Source organism: Marmota monax, unplaced genomic scaffold (assembly GCF_021218885.2).
Source record: "Marmota monax isolate L192 unplaced genomic scaffold, Marmota_monax_Labrador192_F-V1.1 WCK01_AAM20220418_F8-fsc00250, whole genome shotgun sequence".
Classification (NCBI taxonomy): Eukaryota; Metazoa; Chordata; class Mammalia; order Rodentia; family Sciuridae; genus Marmota; species Marmota monax.
In genome coordinates, this window is record NW_026693876.1 from 630,952 (window position 1) to 649,208 (window position 18,257).

General features: G+C 37.6%; 2 protein-coding genes across 4 annotated transcripts in view; one reads left to right on the forward strand and one right to left on the reverse strand.

Annotated features, from left to right (window-relative positions):
• Tpr (translocated promoter region, nuclear basket protein) overlaps positions 1-275 on the forward strand; it is a 60,381-nt gene extending 60,106 nt beyond the window's left edge. For both annotated transcript variants that reach the window (XM_046462685.2, XM_046462684.2), the window contains exon 51: positions 73-275. In XM_046462685.2, the coding sequence (XP_046318641.1) occupies positions 73-128 (56 nt within the window). In that variant the 3' untranslated portion in view covers positions 129-275. The remainder of the gene's footprint in view (positions 1-72) is intronic.
• On the reverse strand, positions 226-17,523 carry Prg4 (proteoglycan 4). Of its 2 annotated transcripts, XM_046462686.2 has the most exons (13): positions 17,479-17,523; positions 16,812-16,913; positions 13,338-13,460; positions 11,971-12,090; positions 9,310-9,456; positions 8,650-8,772; positions 5,030-7,147; positions 3,698-3,775; positions 2,759-2,895; positions 2,367-2,523; positions 1,729-1,926; positions 1,148-1,273; positions 226-426 (listed from the first exon to the last, which is right to left on the reverse strand). In XM_046462686.2, exons 2-13 carry the CDS (start codon positions 16,885-16,887, stop codon positions 329-331), a joined length of 3,501 nt encoding a protein of 1,166 aa, XP_046318642.1. In that variant the 5' UTR covers positions 16,888-16,913; positions 17,479-17,523; the 3' UTR covers positions 226-328. The 2 variants fall into 2 exon arrangements, with proteins under 2 accessions (XP_046318642.1, XP_046318643.1); XM_046462687.2 differs by lacking the exons at positions 8,650-8,772; positions 9,310-9,456 and having other exon boundaries at positions 17,479-17,516.
• Between the last annotated feature and the right edge of the window lie 734 nt (positions 17,524-18,257).

Sequence of the window (18,257 nt, forward strand, 5' to 3'; positions counted from 1 at the left end):
AGAAAAAGAAATTTTGTTCTAAAGCATTCCTCTTTTTTTATTCTTTTTCTTTCTTATTGTTTCCTTTTACAGGTGTAAGCCATGCAATGGGAGGAAGAGGAGGAATAAATAGAGGAAATATTAATTAAATTGTTTGTAAACTATATAGTTCCTGTGAATAAAATTGTCAAATCTGTTTTAGTGTAATGGTTGTCGAGTTGAAAAACATTTTTGTATTTAAATTGGTATGCTTATCTCAACACTCTTTATTAATAAAATGTATTTCAATGTCAAAATTGATCATCCTTTTCTTCATTTTAATTAGATGGCTCTTCCTTTGCCTGTAAGTCTAAGGACATTTGTACCAGACTTTGGAGAGGGTCTTCCCATCACGAGTAGTGACTGCTCTTGCTGTTCTACTGGGCACATTGACGTTATAGTATTGATCTAAATGAAAGAGAAATTATTTTTTAATTAAAAAGAATATATATGAACTAAATTGTATTGATGATGTAAAATACAGCATTTAGCATTTTTAATATCAGAAATGTTTTTATTAATTTAGTGTTCAACTCTCCTTTTTGAAGTAAGCATTTAAGAATACGGTTTTTCTGAAAAAAAAATTATTTTATCCTTTTTTAAAAAATATATTTTGGGGCTGGGGTTGTGGCTCAGCAGTAGACCACTTGCCTAGCACGTGTGAGGTGCTAGATTCGATCCTCATCACCACATAAAAAATAAATAAAATGAAGGTATTGTGTCCAATTACAACTAAAAAAAATACATTCTGATGCCATTCATATTATAGAATCATAAGAAGAATAAATTAGATTTCTGCACTTTTCAAAATAAAATTAGTTTCTCAGGAATGTCCTTCTTATTTCATGGCATCTGTTAAATGTTCCAGATGATAGAAGTAGAATACTGTTTTAGGCATCGGTTTTACCCAAGTAATTGGATATGTTATAACATCACAAAGGGTAGAGTAGAACTGGATTTCAGTCCCATCACAGTTTAACTGAAATTAAAACAAAAATCTCCCCTTAACAGCAGTTAGAATAAGAATTATATCTGAAGTCACCTTCAGTCACCAGTGAACTAGGTGTTATATTCATATTTTCACAAGTGAGATCAACTTGAGCAGCTAAGATTTTCCTTAAGGACTTACCCTTGGAAAAGGCATAGTAGTCATATCCATCAGGTCGTCTAATGTTGGGCAGTGTTATAGCTGAGGTAACCACATTTGGAAGTCCTCTCCACATCGTACTCATTTTAACTTCATTATGGAGGGTACCTGCATTTTTAATGAAAGTTGTCAGATTAAAAAGCATTATCTTAAAAGCAATGTCTAAGAAAGAGCTTGACAAACAAAGGGTTTTATCTGTTTTCACTGAGTAGCTCTGTTATTTAGGTGAGATGTTAATTTCAATGCTTCAGTTTTTGCCCTCTGATAGGCATATAATCTACCTTTAAGATTGTCTTGAGGATTACAGATCTGTATAGAATGCTCTTGGTAAGATGTACTTCATACATGACACTTACTATGGTTAACTTGAATAAACTGCTTTCCTTGCCCACACATAAAAAGAATAAACTGGTTTTTGATTATTCACTAAGGCAAATTGATATATTTTGCATCGATAAACTTAAATTATTAGGGCAGTGTGATCTGTGTTTCATAAGGTTTACTTTATAAGGAACTAGTGCGTCTACTTCAGGTTTAGGAATTTTAAACACTTAAAACGTTACCTTTGTCTTGATAAGAAACTCTAACAACAGGTGTATAGTGAATTCTGATGGTGTGAGTTTGAGGTCCTATAGCCCGTTCAAAGCGACGTCTCCTGACCTGTGCTGCATCTCCATACACGGAATAATTTATAGCAGGCCTTCTTCCAGTGCACTTTCTAACAGGTTCCTGTTTATAAACATACTGCTGAACATTGCCACCTGTTGTATATCAGAAAACCATACAGAATATGAAAACCATGGAATATGTAAAGTTGATATTAATCCACCCAGAAAAAGATGGAAAAGAGCTTTTGTAGCATGAAGGAAATCAACTTGTTTTTCATAAAAAAAAAATATGATTAGATATTAGTAATGGCAAAACAGTCACTGAATCATGAAATACATGTTGAATAAGTAAACTAACCAAAAGTAAATGAGGATGTTCTTTATCTCAGTGACCTGAAAACTTAGATGAACTACATGTGCATGTCAAGAGATCTAAATACTTATTACTGCCCTCAGTTTTTAGCTTTTCATTGAAAATATTTTATTCTAGCCATTAAAGATATCTTTTGACAGTAAGCTCAGTAATAAATGACAGTACTAAGTAATAATTCTTTAAAATGTTTCGTAATTTTTGTCAATTATATAATACATACCTCTCTTGAAAAAATACACAGATTCGGGCCTGTCCTTATATTTAGCTACTGAAAGAGCTGCCACAATTTTTCCAGTTAGTCCTCCAAATCCCTTTACAATTTGTTTAGGATATCCTGCATCTTGCACATCATTGGTGAAACGCCAGTACTGAGAATCCTGATATTTAAAAGAGCAAATTATGTTTAACTCATTCTTAAATTTAAGTTATAAGGAGAAGATGTTAACTTAATTGAATGTTTGAATACCATTAATAATATCAAGCTGTGTTATTTTGATGATAGAACTGTTCATTAAAATAGAAGAACCCTTCTGAACTGGAGCTTAAGGTGATTTACATTGTAATAAACTGCAGTTACTATTTGTTGATTCTGTAGCAGTATAGTTTTGTTACCTTAAAGAAGAACGTTTTTCCTTCACAGTTGCATCTAGTAAAAACAGTATCAATGGGTGAAGGAATACCCCAAACTTCAGTAATTCTGCGAGGTGGAGGTGGTGGAGTGAATGGATTTAGCATCCAAAAATAATGACCTAAAATTTAAAAAGATGTGGCAACTTATGTGCTGAATACTAAACTCTATCCCCAAAGAAACCAAAATTTTCAAAACTTTAGTGATAATCATAAAGAAAAACAGACTATGTTAAATAGGTCTGACTGAAAGTATAATAAGATACAGAAGGGACTTATTAAAATATTTCCAAGTAGAAATATTCTTAAAGTCTGAAATTTAACTTAAGCTTTGAAATATTTCAGTTTTATAGTTTTTATAGAAAGAGACTTTTGGCTTTGTAACTTAAAGAGAAAGTCACCTTTCTGGATTTCAGTGTCTTTATCTTTTAGAATTAAAGGATTAACAACTTAATGACTTCTAAAATTTCCATAACTTCTATGTATGATTTGCTTCTTTTCAAATTTAATCTATATATGTTTTAAGAAGACTGGACTAGCAGGGGGTCTGCAGAAAACATAGTAATTGCTATTCTCTTGGTACTCTTTCACAAGGAGTGTGACTCCTTTGAAAGCATCACAAGTGAGATGTTATTTTTAAAGATAGAGCAAAGCCTGCAAATCCTGATGTCATTTCATATGTGAAGTTTAAATATTAACAGTAGGAAAAATCTTAATAGTATCCACACATCTTCATGTGTCTGATTTTGTTAATCCAATATTTGGGATATTACTCCCGAATTCTCACTTTGTGAAAGTGGGTTTATCAATCAAGTTCCCCTCTAGAAAGTTCAACCCTGCTAGCACTCTCTCAAGACTTTGGCTGTCTTAAATGCTGTAACTATTAAAATAATAGGAAGAGACAGAAGTATGTACATAGCTCACCTCTAAATGCAACTAATGTCCCATTGCGCAGAGTAGTCAGTCCATCTACTGGTCTGCCATTGCATAAATTGGTATCATCTAAAACAAATAAACAAAAGTAATCTGAATGAGAAAACTATGTTCTTTTCAAATCCTCTGTCACAGGATTGCTTCCTACTTACCCAAGCTCTTAAAAAGCAGTTTGAGGTATTTACATTTCAAAAGTGAAAAAAGGTGGGGGCTGGCTCAGTGGTAGTGAGCTTGCCTAGCATGTGTGAGTTGATTTCTCAGCAACACATACAGATAAACGAATGAATAAATGTCCATCAATAACTAAAAATTGTTTTTAAAGGGAAAAAAAGGTGATGTTTTATAATTCCATCTTACCTAAGGATGATACTATTAAAAAAAAAAAAAAAAAAAACATTTTGAACCAGGATTGGCCAGGTTATCTTGTTGTTTTGATTTTTGGTTTTGTTTTTCTTTTCTTTTGGTACTAGGGATTAAACTTGGGGTGTTCTACCACTGAGCTACATCCCCAGTTCTTTTTTGATTTTTTTTTTTTTAATTTTGAACAGGGTCTTGCTAAGTTGCTGAGGGTCTCAAAAAATTGCTAAGGCTAACCTTCAACTTGCAACCCTACTGTCTTAGCTTTTCTCGGCTGGTATAACAGGTATGCACCACTGTACCAGGCTGGGCCAGGTTTTTGTTTTGCTTTGTTTTTCCCAAATATTTTTTAGTTGTCCATGGACCTTTATTTTATCTGTATGTGGTGCTGAGAATCGAACTCAGTGCTTCACACATGCTAGGTAAGCGCTCTACCACTGAGCCAGAACCCCAGCCCAAGTTTATCTTGGTCTTCATATAAATTAGGCATTTATTGGATGTTTGAACTGATGTTTTCAGTCATTGCTCTTTGGGTTGTTTTGGAAAAGGAAGTAAGAATTTTTGCTTTGCATTGTACTTTCTTTATAGACTCGATTTTTTTTTTGGTGTGTGTGTGTGTGTGTGTGTGTGTGTGTGTGTGTGGTACTGGGGATTGAACCCAGGATCTTGTGTATGGGAGGCAAGCCCTCTATCAACTGAGCTATATCCCCAGCCCTCAATTTTTTTTGACATTCTATGTACTTTTAGGAGGATGTGCTAAATTCCTAACCATAGGTTATTACTTGACTTTCTAAAGACTGGATAAGTTTACTTGGATTTTTCGTCTGCTTACCTATAGGGAAGCTGTAAAAAGTTTGGGGCTCTAGATAGTATGTGTATCTCAGAGTAATAGTAAATTAGGGCATTCTAGTTCAGATAGATATAAATTAACATTACCAGTTTTTAAAATGAAAGTAATTCTATTACCTAAAAGCAGGGAGTGGGAGCTGATGCCTTGACTGGGTCCTCTCACTATGTGATCAGTGCCTGGGATAACTATAGGAGTTAGCACAGGAGGCCTGGGAATCATGTGTGGTTTTTCTCCTCCGTCACCTTCTGCATCTTCATTATTTGGATTAACTTCAACTGTTTCTGAGTCTGGAGTTTGCTTAGGGCTGGTGGTGGTTTGGAGCACGGCTTTTGGAGAGATAGGTGGTATTGTCGTCTTGGGGGGAGTTGGTGTAGTTTTTGGTGTTTTCCCTTTCGGAGAGCTTGGCTTTTCGGTAGGAGTGGGTTTTTTGGGTGCTTTGGGTGGCTTTTTTGTAGAGGTGGGCTTCTTGGGTGCTTTGGTTGGCTTCTGGGGTTTAGGAGTTGTTGCTTTAGAATCAGTAGCTGTGTCTTCTGGTCCACGGGATTCTTCGGGTTCGTTCCTACTCTCTTCAGTTGGTGTTGTTTTAAGAGTAGTAGTTTTGAATGATGAATCCTGAGTGGTGGGTGTTACTTGCATGGTGGTCCTTGCTATTTCGGATTCAGTTGTTTTTTCTTCTGCTGTGGTTGCTGTCTCTTTTGTTGTAATCTTAGGTACAGCAGCGGTTGTCACTTCAGGAGTCTTGGTTGTTGGTACAGTGGGCTCCTTGGCACTGTTGTCAGGAGCTTTTGGTGTGGGTCCTGCAGAAAACTCAGGAGTTGCTTCAGCAGGAGTCTTGGGGGTAGTGGGAAGCTCCATGGTGGTAGCTGGAGCTGGTGTCTTAGGAGTAGTAGGAGCAGGCTTCTTGGGGGTGGTGGGTGCAGGCTCTTTGGGTGTGGTGGGTACAGGCTCTTTGGGTGTGGTGGGTGCAGGTTCCTTGGGGGTGGTGGGTGCAGGCTCTTTGGGTGTGGTGGGTGCAGGCTCTTTGGGGGTGGTGGGAGCAGATTCCTTGGGGGGGGTGGGTGCAGGCTCCTCTGGAGGGATGGGTGCAAGCTTCTTGGGGGTAGTAGGTGCAGGCTCTTTGGGTGTAGTAGGTGCAGGCTCCTTGGGGTTGGTAAGTACAGGCTCCTCTGGAGGGATGGGTGCAGGCTTCTTGGGGGTAGTAGGTGCAGGCTCTTTGGGTGTAGTAGGTACAGGCTCCTTGGGTATGGTAAGTATTGGCTCCTCCGGAGGGGTGGGTGCAGGATCCTTGGTGGTGGTAGACTCCTTGGGGGTGGTGGGTACAGGATTCTTAGTGGTGGTGGGTACAGGCTCCTTGGGGGTGGTGGGTGCAGGCTCTTTGGGGGTGGTAGGTGCAGGCTCCTTAGGGGTGGTAGGTGCAGGCTCCTTAGGGGTGGTAGGTGCAGGCTCCTTGGGGGTGGTGGGTGCAGGCTTCTTAGTGGTGGTGGGTACAGGCTCCTTGGGGGTGGTGGGTATAGGCTCCTTGGGGGTGGTGGGTGCAGGCTCCTTGGGCGTGGTGGGTGCAGGCTCCTTGGGCGTGGTGGGTGCAGGCTCCTTGGGGGTGGTGGGTGTAGGCTCCTTGGGCGTGGTGGGTGCAGGCTTCTTGGGGGTAGTGGGTGCAGGCTCCTTGGGGGTGGTGGGTGCAGGCTCCTTGGGCGTGGTGGTTGCAGGCTTCTTGGGGGTAGTGGGTGCAGGCTCCTTGGGGGTGGTGGGTGCAGGCTCCTTGGGGGTGGTGGGTGCAGGCTTCTTAGTGGTGGTGGGTGCAGGTTCCTTGGGGGTTGTAGTTTCAGCTTTTGGTGTAGGTTTAGCAGGAACTTCGGGTGTGGGTGCCAAATCTTTACCAGATGTTTTCTCTGCACTTCGAATCTCCTTAGCTGAAGTAGTCTTCTGTTTCTCACTAGTGGAAGTCTGTTGGTTTGTTACAGTAGTCTCTTTAGTTTCAACTGTTGTCTCTTTATTGGCTGTGGAAGATGTCTTTTGGGATGTATCAGAGTTAGGCGGAGGACTGGGTTTAAGACTTTCTGGCTTTATTGTTGGAGTCTTGAGAGATGTGGTAACTTTATTGTTTTGCGTGGTAGGAGTGTCAGGAGTTGGGGTGAGCTTGGGATCGCCACTGTCCAGGCCACTTCCAGCTTCATCCTCAACTGGTGGTTCCTTTTTAGGTTCCTTTTTAGGTGGTTTTTTCTTGTCATCGTTTACTAAGGAAAAAACATACATCTTGTTATTTTTTAAGTTTTTTTTTTTTATTTTCCCCTTCAGTAGTGACATAAAGATCATTATCACTGACTAGTTGTGTGTTTCTGGACATATTGCTAACTTTTATAATTTATTATAAAATGGTAATATTCAACCTCTCTTCTGCTTTTCTTTTTGTGTGTGGCTACATTCCCAGTCCTTTTTTAAAAATTTTGAGACAGGGTCTTGCTAAATTGCTGAAACTAGGCTCAAACTTGTGATCTCACTGCCTCAACACCCCCAGTCACTGGGATTATAGGCTTGTGCCACTATAACCAGCTCAAAATATTACTTTAGGGAAAGAAAATGAATAGATTGAAGCCATTCTGAAGTCACCAAAATGATCAATAATACTAATTCATCTTTTTACATTAATGTTCTTTCTCTTCACTTTCCCCACCCCCACCCTTATTCCTCATTACACAGTGCTGCCCTTTCCCCCTAGGAAACTAGTTCCAATATCTTGTGTCACTACACCCATTAACTCAGAGGCCTCTGCACTCGCCTCTGGGAATGGGCTTCATTCTTCCCATAGGTTCCTGCTGAGCCCTGTTCCCATACATAGAGCTATTAGTGCTCTCTTTCCCCTGCTCAGCTAAACTTGACAGTCCCAAAAGAGGAGATTAGGATGCCAGAGCAGCAAAAAGGAGTTCCCAAAGCAGCTACCCAACAGGAGAACTGCAAAGCCAAAGGGCACTTCACTGAGATGAATTCCATTTAACAGATATGTATTGCATTTCTACTCTGTGCATCTCTATTCTTGGAATGACTCAAAGACTAAATATCTGGCTATTTGGCTAGAGAGGATGCTTCACAACCACCTAGGAAATAAGAGTTTAAAAATTCAGTATTTCCTAGAGAAAGAACATATTTTAGAATTTCAGGAAATAACAAAGAGAAGAACAGAGGCAATCTCTTTTCAGGAGATAAGAGCCTATTCTTTAGCACATTCTCTAGGAAAAATCATCCAGATATAATTTATTAGGAAAATGAAGAGTATGTGTAAAATGTGGACAATATATTGCTTTTCTGAAGAGGTTTATGAAAGGAGGAAGAGGGCTCTTGATTATTGGTAAAACACTTAAAACAGTATAAAAATGTTTGTTAAATAAGATAAAGCTGGGGGAGGACACACAAAAACACAAAGAGGAGGAAGGGAAAGAAAGCAAAACTATCGGTAGACAGGAATCTCAGTACAACATGTCATCTCTGGTGCCATCCTGTGGTTCCACAGTCACTGCTACAGCATCTTAGCTTTTGCTTTCAAGCGTGGCTTCTTAGCTGCTTTGCACTAATTTCCTGTAGGAAGTATTCATTTGGTACTTTCTAAAATTATTTTTATGAAGTTTTGTACCCCCACCCCCACATAATGAAAATATCTTCATTCTACTAACACGCATTACTTCTTAAAAATTATTGTTAATATGGCATTGATATAGTCTGTGATCTTTATCAATGCTCAAACCTTTGGGTTTCTTCTGTAATTCTTTATTAGCAGCTGAATTTTTGGAAGACTTGATTTTCCGAATAGTTGAAGAGGAAGAGGAAGAGGAGGAAGAGGACTCTTGGTTTTCAGAAACAGAATGTTCTATAAAATAAAAAGTTTGATCACACCAACTATGATTTAAAACAAAACAAAACAAAAGTTGCCAGTTCAAATACAGTAAGAACTGCTGATAACTGATCTACATGCTTGTGTTCTGCCTTTATTATATGATCAACTGCTTTTTAATTCATCTGTTGAAAGCAAGATGCCCTGGGTTTATCCACTCACTACCAATATGACTTTCAACTTTCCCACATATGCCAAAATTTCTTAGGAGTTAATTACTCTGCAAAGAAAATCATGGGTTCCTTTTTTTCCCCCATTTTTTTACAGCAAGATTTATTCCTTCTTATAACTTTAACCTAGACCCTTACTGGATTTGGTAACTATAAAAAGACTATGTAGATAAATGCCTGGTAATTTATACTTTGGTTTAAACTGACTTAAAGCAAGTAAACAAAAAGTGTAATGAGCCTTTCATGACTCATAAGATTAGCCTCTGAGAATACTTTATATTGGTACACTACAGGTTATTTCATCTAGGAAATCTCCTGTAGTTACCTTCTGTCTTCTTCCTACCTTCTGTTATTTCCTCTGATTCTATAACTTTCTTAGTCTTCTTTTTTGGTGATTTGGGTGAACGTTTGGAGGTTGATTTGATGGTTTGAGATGCTCCTGGAGGCGGAGGTGCAGTCTTTGAAGGTGGTGGTGTTGTGGGATTGTGCACTGAGGCCAAGCAAGACAGGTCAGTTAACATCTGGTTTATGATCATCAGCAATGCTAACTGTAAAAAGCATGGGTGCATCTGGCTTCAAGAGTAGATGCTGATAAAATCCAGTGCAGGAAGGCTCTAGACCATAACACAGAGAAGTCCAAACCAACTAATTCTGAGGCTGCATTGCTGTAAAATATTGATTCTCAAACTGTAGTAGGTTATAACAGAAGCAAAGTCTCGGGAATCAGTAGACCTATATGCCAGTGCTAAGCATGCACTATTAGGACCTTGGGCAAATAGGCTAACCTTTCATGAACTTTTCTCATCTGCAAACTGAGATGTTTATTCAAGATTTCTGAAGGTGTTTGCCCACCTTAAAAAAAAAAATGATTCTATGAGCTTCATCCATTATGCCATCCTTCCATGATTATAAAAATAGTACTGCATGCAGATGGCAGAGTATTTATGGTCTTGAGGAGTATAATAATTATACTTTTTTGTTTTCATATGTATTTGAATCAAATGATGCCAGTTAATGTTTTCGATTGTCAAAGTTCTACATGAATATTATGAAAATTTCACACTTCCACATTATACTTTTCCTTCCCAAAGATAAACAAGTGTTAATGATTCCATGTGTATCTTCTTAACCTTTTATCTGCCCCCACAAACATATACACATACACTACATTTCTCCTTTTCATGTCTAAAAGTGAAGACTTGGAACATTTTTGATCAATAGAAACCAGAAGAAAAGGAAAGGAACTTTTGGAAGGTAAGGAAACAGCAATGGAGGCCCTCTGGTAGAGAAGAGCTGTGATCCATCCTCCTGCTCCCTCCAAACATCTCAGAACTCTACTGCTCCATGAACCGACCACTTCCCTCTCCATCTTCCTTCTCCCACCCAAAGATGCCAAGTATCCCACAGAGAGGAAGAGCTCTGCCACATACCAGTTAGCCATCTTGGCCAAACAGCTTCTTGAGCTCAATAGCATCAAAAGCACTTGGACAGCTATGACTTCCTTCAGTTCTTGAACTGTTAGGATTTCTAGATATCTAGATGCCTATAAGCAGTATCTAGAGCAAACCCTGAAACAACTTGACAGCGAGATTTAGGATAGTTTGCCATCTTTTAAAAGCAAAATACTGAAACTGTAGGTGGTGCCTTTATTTTCAGTGGGGATCCTGAAATCCACTTGAATTCTGTAATTGAAGTTGACTGGCTTTGCTGTCATCAGTTTTTGTCATGAGTTCTGCCTAGACCTCAAGTACTGTACACTTGGTGGCATGAAGTAAGGCCCTTATTTAAATGTTCTCTCAAGGCTTCAGGACTCTCTAATCACCTTCCCTCCCTCCATCCTCCACCCAAAATAAATTCTTAGGTATTTTCTGTCTCATAGCCAAAGCCATTATCAGGATAATGAGTAAATATGTATCTCCCACCATGGGGCCTTCTGAAAGCTGCAGGAGTGCTGAGCTTTGAGATTTTTGATTATATGGGTGTTGTCTCTGTTCTTTTTGGAATGCTTTCCAGTGAAAACACTGAGCAGTTAGGAAATATCCCTCAACTCTGCTGGTTAACAATTTCCACTGTTTCTCCACTGTTCTAAAGAAGCAGGAAGTACAACCTTGTTTAAATAAAATGATAAGATTATATAAACATGCTTATTTTCACTATGACTTCCACAGATAGCCTCATTTTTCTTTTTCTTTTTTATTTATTGTTCATTTATTATTATTATTTTTTAATTTCAGGTATCCTCATTTTAACAAAGTATGGTTTAAGAGCAAACATTCAGTCATGGAAAGTAATCGATTAGGTAAGTGTATTTAAAATTTTTTTTTTTTTTTTTTTTTTGCAAAATCTGGAGGGTTTAATTATACTCAGAGTATTCCTTCAGAACTTATGACCAAGGAAGAAGATTTTTAAAAGAAACTATCTCTTTTTATTGACTTCATTATTCACAGGCAATTGTATAGAAACTACTGAGGGGACCTTAGGAATGAATGGGAAGTTACCTATAACTGACAGTTAACAACTTCTTAATAGATTTGCCTGTAAACATAGTGGCTTAAACTAGTTCATAAATTTATTTGTTGAAAAGCTGAAAGTGTCAATTCTGTCCAAAATATGTATTCAAACACTGAGGCCCAAAGGACAGTCGATTTTGTAGAGTCAGTACCATTAGGATGAGACAAGAAATCACAAAGTGAGCTGATTACTGTTGATTTAACTTGAAATTGAACCACATCAGAAGGAAAAAAGCTTATACACTCAATCTCTGTCTTCTCCATTACTCAACCAGCGATCTCTTGTGCTCCTGGAGCAATACCTGGGGCTGCAGTTGTTGGAAGATATTTTTCTTCTTTAATTCATCTTTGTAGAGCAAAATTATTATTAAGCAGCTAATGCATTAATAAAATCAAGACCTTAGGTGCACTGAGGTTAGACATCATCAGTGAAGCTAAGGGCTTCAGATCTGGCTATACTACTGAGAAACATTGCTGGGTACCATCATGCTTACCTTCTTCACAGAAAGTCTCATAGTCGGAACAGCACTTGCCAAACTTCTTACATTGGGAGTCACAGTCACACTCCCTTCCTCGCGCAAAGGACTCGAAGCAGCGACCTTTACAGGAAAGCTCTACCCGGAGCAAAACAAACACATGAATTAATGATACGAAGGCATACTTATGCATTTGGTAGCCATTTCCCTTCTGATAATTGACTAGAGTTCCAAAGGTGCATTTCTAAGTCTTTTATTTGGAATTTGAAGTACATCATCTAATAAACAATGGATGATGTCCAAATGGAGACAACCTAAGTCAAAAAAGAAATAAGGGTATTTGGGAAAATGTCACTTGTCCTTCAAGTTGCTAAGGGACACCCTAAGGCTGTCTGAGCCATTTACATATATGAATGCTGGGAACCTTTCATATGAGTTCCTTCCATCCCCCGCAATACCATTACTTTGTAATAGGTTGAAATTAGTTGAACACTCAAATTTTATGATTATATTCCAAAGAGCTGGTTCAATATAAATGAGTCACTGTTGAGGCTCAAAAATAATTGATAATGCAACTACGCAAGGTATGGAATTGAAAGATTTCAGCCTAATCTCATGGTGTGGACTATATTAAGAGAAGCCTGCTCATTTCAAAATCAGCCTTGGGTGGAGGTACAGAGACTTACCAAGGCCTACCTGAAATCATTTCTTTACCCAACACATAAACTATACAACAATATTCACCAGCTTCACATGCAAATTCTAAAGCAAATATGACTTTTACAAAATGATAATTTTCATAAATTGAGTTTGAAGTGTTTCGAAGTTGATAGCAAAATGGCCCAAAATATGTTCAAGTGAAACACCATCAAAATCTAAAATTCAGACCCTTTGAGTTTTAACTGAAACTCATCATTAAACACTGGTGTTTCAAATTTAAGAGTGTCCTTTTCAGGTAATTTAAAAATATGTAATACGAAAAAGTCAGGTTGTAGACAAGATTACTGTATGCCCAAGAACCCCTTTGACGAAACTATGGAGAGCCCCCATCACTAAGCAATTACCCCTGTGTCAGTTAAAGATCACACATTGCTAGTTACTTAATGACTTCTGAGTCACAGTATGAAATCTTTATGTAAAACAAAGGCATTTTACTGGAAGTTAGTCAAATAATTTTGTGCAAGTGACATATTTCCAGGCGTCCCTCCACTCCCCAGTCATCACAGGCTGTCATCCCATCCCTAGGTACAGTGACCACGACATTTATGCAAGTGAAGGGAAAGGCACTTAAGCAAAGGAAGTGAAACAGAGGGAAAGCCACACTGCAAGGGGGCACAGGGGAGGCTCAGGGAACAGTGCTACGCGACAGCAGAGACGGGACTTACCTACAGTGCAGACTTTCTTGAAGTCAGGGCAGCACTCCATGTAGTGTTGACAGTTATAATCACAGTTGCAGATGGCATCTCTAGAATACCCTTCCCCACATCTCCCTGCACAGCTTGGTACATCTAAAATCATACAATACTAGGGTAAACATGGCCAAACCACTTTGAGAAAGGGAGAGAACTAATATGGAAGATAAAGCCAATGGGCGAGGGAAAATTTTATCAACTGGAAAAAGGTTGAGAATGATGGCTATGATTGATGACAAATGGTGGATCTCATGGAACCTTGATCATGTCCCTTTATTTTTCACTAGACTGAAAAGATAAATACACCTTTGACAACCAGGCAAAGTAAGGGCTTTGTGTGAAGCACAGTATTTCTTGGGGAGGGGCGGCCACTACAGCTGCTGTGGCTGTGATGACCACTAGCTTCCATTTATTGAGCCTCTCTGGGCCAGGTACAGAGTAATACATTGTCTCTAATGCTTATGAAAATGTTTCCAGGAGAGTCTTAGTAGCCCTTTTGGATAAAAAATGCCAAAACAGAAATTTTAATAACTTGCTCAATGGCACACAGCTACTTAATCGTTCCAATGTATATTATAGGACAATTACCTATTAATAGGTCAAAGACCAACTAATTATTTTACACTGATCTCTTGAACTCTTTTAAGTATCCCTTAAAAGAGTTGTTATTATTATATATATACATATATATTATATATTATTATTATTAATTATTATCCCTGGATAATAAATTATATGGTCACTCTAAGTAAACAACCCATCCAGAACTTGAACTCTGACATACCAGATTCTAAAACCCAAGCTTCTCCTACCCAGTTACGTTGCCTCTTATTCCCAATGATGAGTTTAAAGCAAACTTGTTTGGACAGTACACACTTTGCTAGGTGTTCTCCTTTTTTAGTGGGGACAACAGAGAACCCTTGAAATAGCATCTGGGCATGAATATAAAGGTTATGAACAGAGTCTTTCTGGGAAAACTGTATTAAAAGCATAATTATCCTCAAATATTTCTAAAAGCCATTTGGAAAACAACACTTCAAAAGCCTCCCTGAGAGAGAACCACAGGAATGTAACAGTGGAATCCATCTCTGCAATAGAAATTGGCAGGTGCAATGTCCTAAATCCAAAGAGAGATGTTGCAACACACTGAAAAAATCTCAAAAGAGAATCCAGGAATGTTAAAGTCTTAATATGCAAATAAACAATGAAGAGTGGGATAACTCTCAGAACTTTTGCATACATATATATGTGCACATATATAAAAATGCATATATAGTGTATGTATATAAATACATATATTATATATAAAGAAAAAAAGAATAAGAAGAGGTTGAGAAGGCAAGAAAAGCAGACAAAACAACACCAAAAGATTGTTCTTTTACATTTAGCAGATTTCTGAAATAAGAAATCAATTCTCTTTACCAGAAAAAATTAATTTTCATAGATGATATGTCTGTTTTATTTTTTATTACTATTAATTACAACCACTAATTCTAATTTTATTTATTCAAAAGAAAGTGCAACTTTCTGTGAACAAGCAATTATATCAGAAAGGAAAGGGTGATCTAGGTAATGTGCATCTTGGAACACCATTATGAGAGAGCGTAGGGTCTAGGGGTACCAGACTGGCCATCACTCCAGGTTAAATACTTATATTTGCTTTTCTGTGTTTGTGTTTTTTCAGTACTGAGGTTGGAATCCAGGGCCTTGCATTTGCTAGGCAAGCACTCTACCACCAAGGTACATCCCTAGACCTGGTTTGCTTGTGTTTTTTCATCTTATCTGAGTGATTCCACACCTATACCTATGCAAGCAATAATCTCTCCTGTTCAGATTTCATGAGAATTTTAGTTATTTTACTAGAAAAGTCTGCTTTGGCCAGGCATGGTGGCACACACATGGAATTCCAGCTACTTGGAACAGCTGGGACAAGAAGACCACAAGTTTGAGGCTAGCCTCAATAATTTAACGAGACATTGTCTCAAAAGAAAAAAATAAAATAAAAGGGTCTGGGATTATTCTTGATGATAGAGCACCACTGGGTTAAAAAAAAGGTGGGGGGAGGAAGGAAGGAAGGAAGGAGGGAGGGAGGAAGGAAGGAAGGAAGGAAAAGAAAAGTAATGTTAACTTTAAAAAGGTAATTCATGGGGTTGGGGCTGTGGCTCAGTGGCAGTGCACTTGCCTGGCATGTGTGAGGCACTGGGTTTGATTCTCAGCACCACATAAACATAAATAAAATAAAGGTCTATCAACAACTAAAAAATAAGACTAAAAAATTTTAAAAAAAAAAAGGTAACTTTATGCTGGGTGAGATGGAGCATTCCCAGCAACTCAGGAGGCTGAAGCAGGAGAATCGAAAGTTAAAGACCAGCCTCAGCAACTTTTCAAGGCCCTAAGCAACTTAGCATGACCCTGACTCAAAATAACTAAAAAGGGCTGGGGATGTGGCTCAGTGGTTAAGTGCCTCTGGAGTCAATCTCCAATACAAAAAGAAAAAAGAAAAAAAGAAAAGAAAGAAAGAAGAAATGTAACTTCACAATAATGATCCTGAGTCTTGATTTTTCTTCTCTTGGGTTTTGTACATCAAATGGAATGAAGGGGCTAGTCTAAAGCTGGGAACTATTACCACTAATCCACCTAAAGCTTATGCTAGAGAACTGTGCAAACATGATTAGCTGAATATATCTTAACCCTCTCTAAGAATGAATAACAAAAATTGTTCATCTAGGATTGACTCTGGTGAGGACTATGAATGGTTCAATATTATAATACAAAATGACATTTGTGGATGCTTCAGTTCGTATTTGGATGAATAATTCTGATAAGAAAGAAAGAATGCTTAATACTAATAAAATGCTACATTAAACATTGTAAATGTTCATATAGTATAATACCTAGATCTACAAGATGCCAAATTAAGTTACTTACAATAATTTTCTTGGTGGAAAAAAATTTGTCAAAATAGAGGGGGAAAATGTGACTTAAATATTGTTCTTTACAGTTATTTTGGAGATATTATAGAGTTCCAGCTTAGTTTTGCCATGTAAAGGTCTGAATTGTTTAAACATTTGGGGGCACTATAGGAATAATGACTGCAAAAATTGTTTTATACCAAAACTCTGAGCTGGGATGCAGCTCAGTAGTAAAGCACTTGCCTAACATGTATAATGCGTGTTAGGCCCTTGGTTCCAGCCCCAGCTTTGCAAACACAACAACAGCAACAAAAAAGCTCAAAACTTCTTGAAAGATTTCATTATGTAGGAGAAAAGGATGAGAATTCCCAAGCACTTACAAATATATTACATGTTTTGCATAACTTTAAGTTTATACTCAATATTAAACTCAGGCAAATATCAATTTTTGAAACTCATTTTCTTGTCATAAAGATCAAAAACTGAATGCTCATCAATAGTTGTTAAATAAAAATATTTTTGATGGTTAAGGTACCTTGAGATGAAACTTGCTGAATCAAAAAAACAGAAAGTAGCAGCAACAAGCAAATGGGTAGTATTTTCCACTCCATGGTTGTTTTCCGGTACTGTACTCTCACTGGAAATAAAATAAATGTATCAGAAAAATGCTCTTTAAATTCACCATCAAATAAATGTGTGTGTGCATTATACCCAATGTTTCAGTAACTTTCAAAATGCAGTTTAATAATAAAGCCATTCCATTCTTGAACCTTTAATCAGCATGAGGAATTCTATAGAAAATATTTGATCACTACATTTCCTTTTAGGCAGAACAAGTCATCAAGTCACCTCAATCACATTATTGAGCACTTTAATATGTTAGAACCCTCCAAAATAGAAAATGGGCTTATTTAAAAACTCTATTCCAAGTATAGCATGTACTTACAGAGTAACCTTTAAATCCTACAATGGGAAACAAAATAACCAGCTTCAGTAAAATTTAACTTAATAAACATTGTGGAGTTAATACTCTGACTTTTCCTTAACTCTCAATATGAATTTATAGGCTTCCAACAGGTGTATTGCATAAATATTATCCTTTTCAAAACTCTCCAACTACTATCCTTATAAATCTTTCTCAAGCAAGCACCTTAAATGAAAACACATTTAATCCCACAGAGCAAGTTAACTTTGATACTTACCCGTGAAAGGACAGATGAATTTCTCCAATGTCCTGGAAGTCTTATATATCAGTGCAAATACATTGGGATGAACCAATTAGTCCAAAGGTTAGACAAAATCAACAGTGACAACCTATGAAATCAAACTTTCCTCATTTATTGGAAGACAGCCCAGACGACTAGACTTAGGCAACATCTGGAAAACACTTCCATTAAGAAAAATGACTACTACAAAATAAATTTAGATTTATTGGCCAAAACACATTTCTAATTTCTAAGTGAAGTGAACAAATTGTCCTGAGATGGTAAATCACTCTGGCTGGCTTTGACTAATGGATCAAAGTAGCAAGTTTAAAATAGTCAAAAGCTGGTAGATTTTTTTTTCTCCCCAAGTTAAATCTAGCAAAGAAGGTATTAAAATTTATCTTCTGTTAGCTTGTGGCATAAATTTTCTAAATTTGTACCAATAAATCAAATGTACATGTCTTGAGTGTTTTCGTTTCCACTAAGCACAGAATACATACTGTCAATTACCTACAGGTAAATCATCCACAGGGCAAGGTAGAGGGAGGGTGGGCTCCAGTATCCTTTACCATGTAAAAAAAATCTGCTTAAAAACTATATGGCTATTTCCCTTAGCTCCATTTAAGACCAGCAGTGTTTGAAAAAGTCTTCTAAATTACTAATTTAACTTCCTTGCCACAGAAAATGTGAACCATCAATCATGCAGAGCTAAATCAGCCTGGCCCCAGGCTTTATCCCATTTTGATATGGAATATCAAATCTGTTCCTGTTCAAAT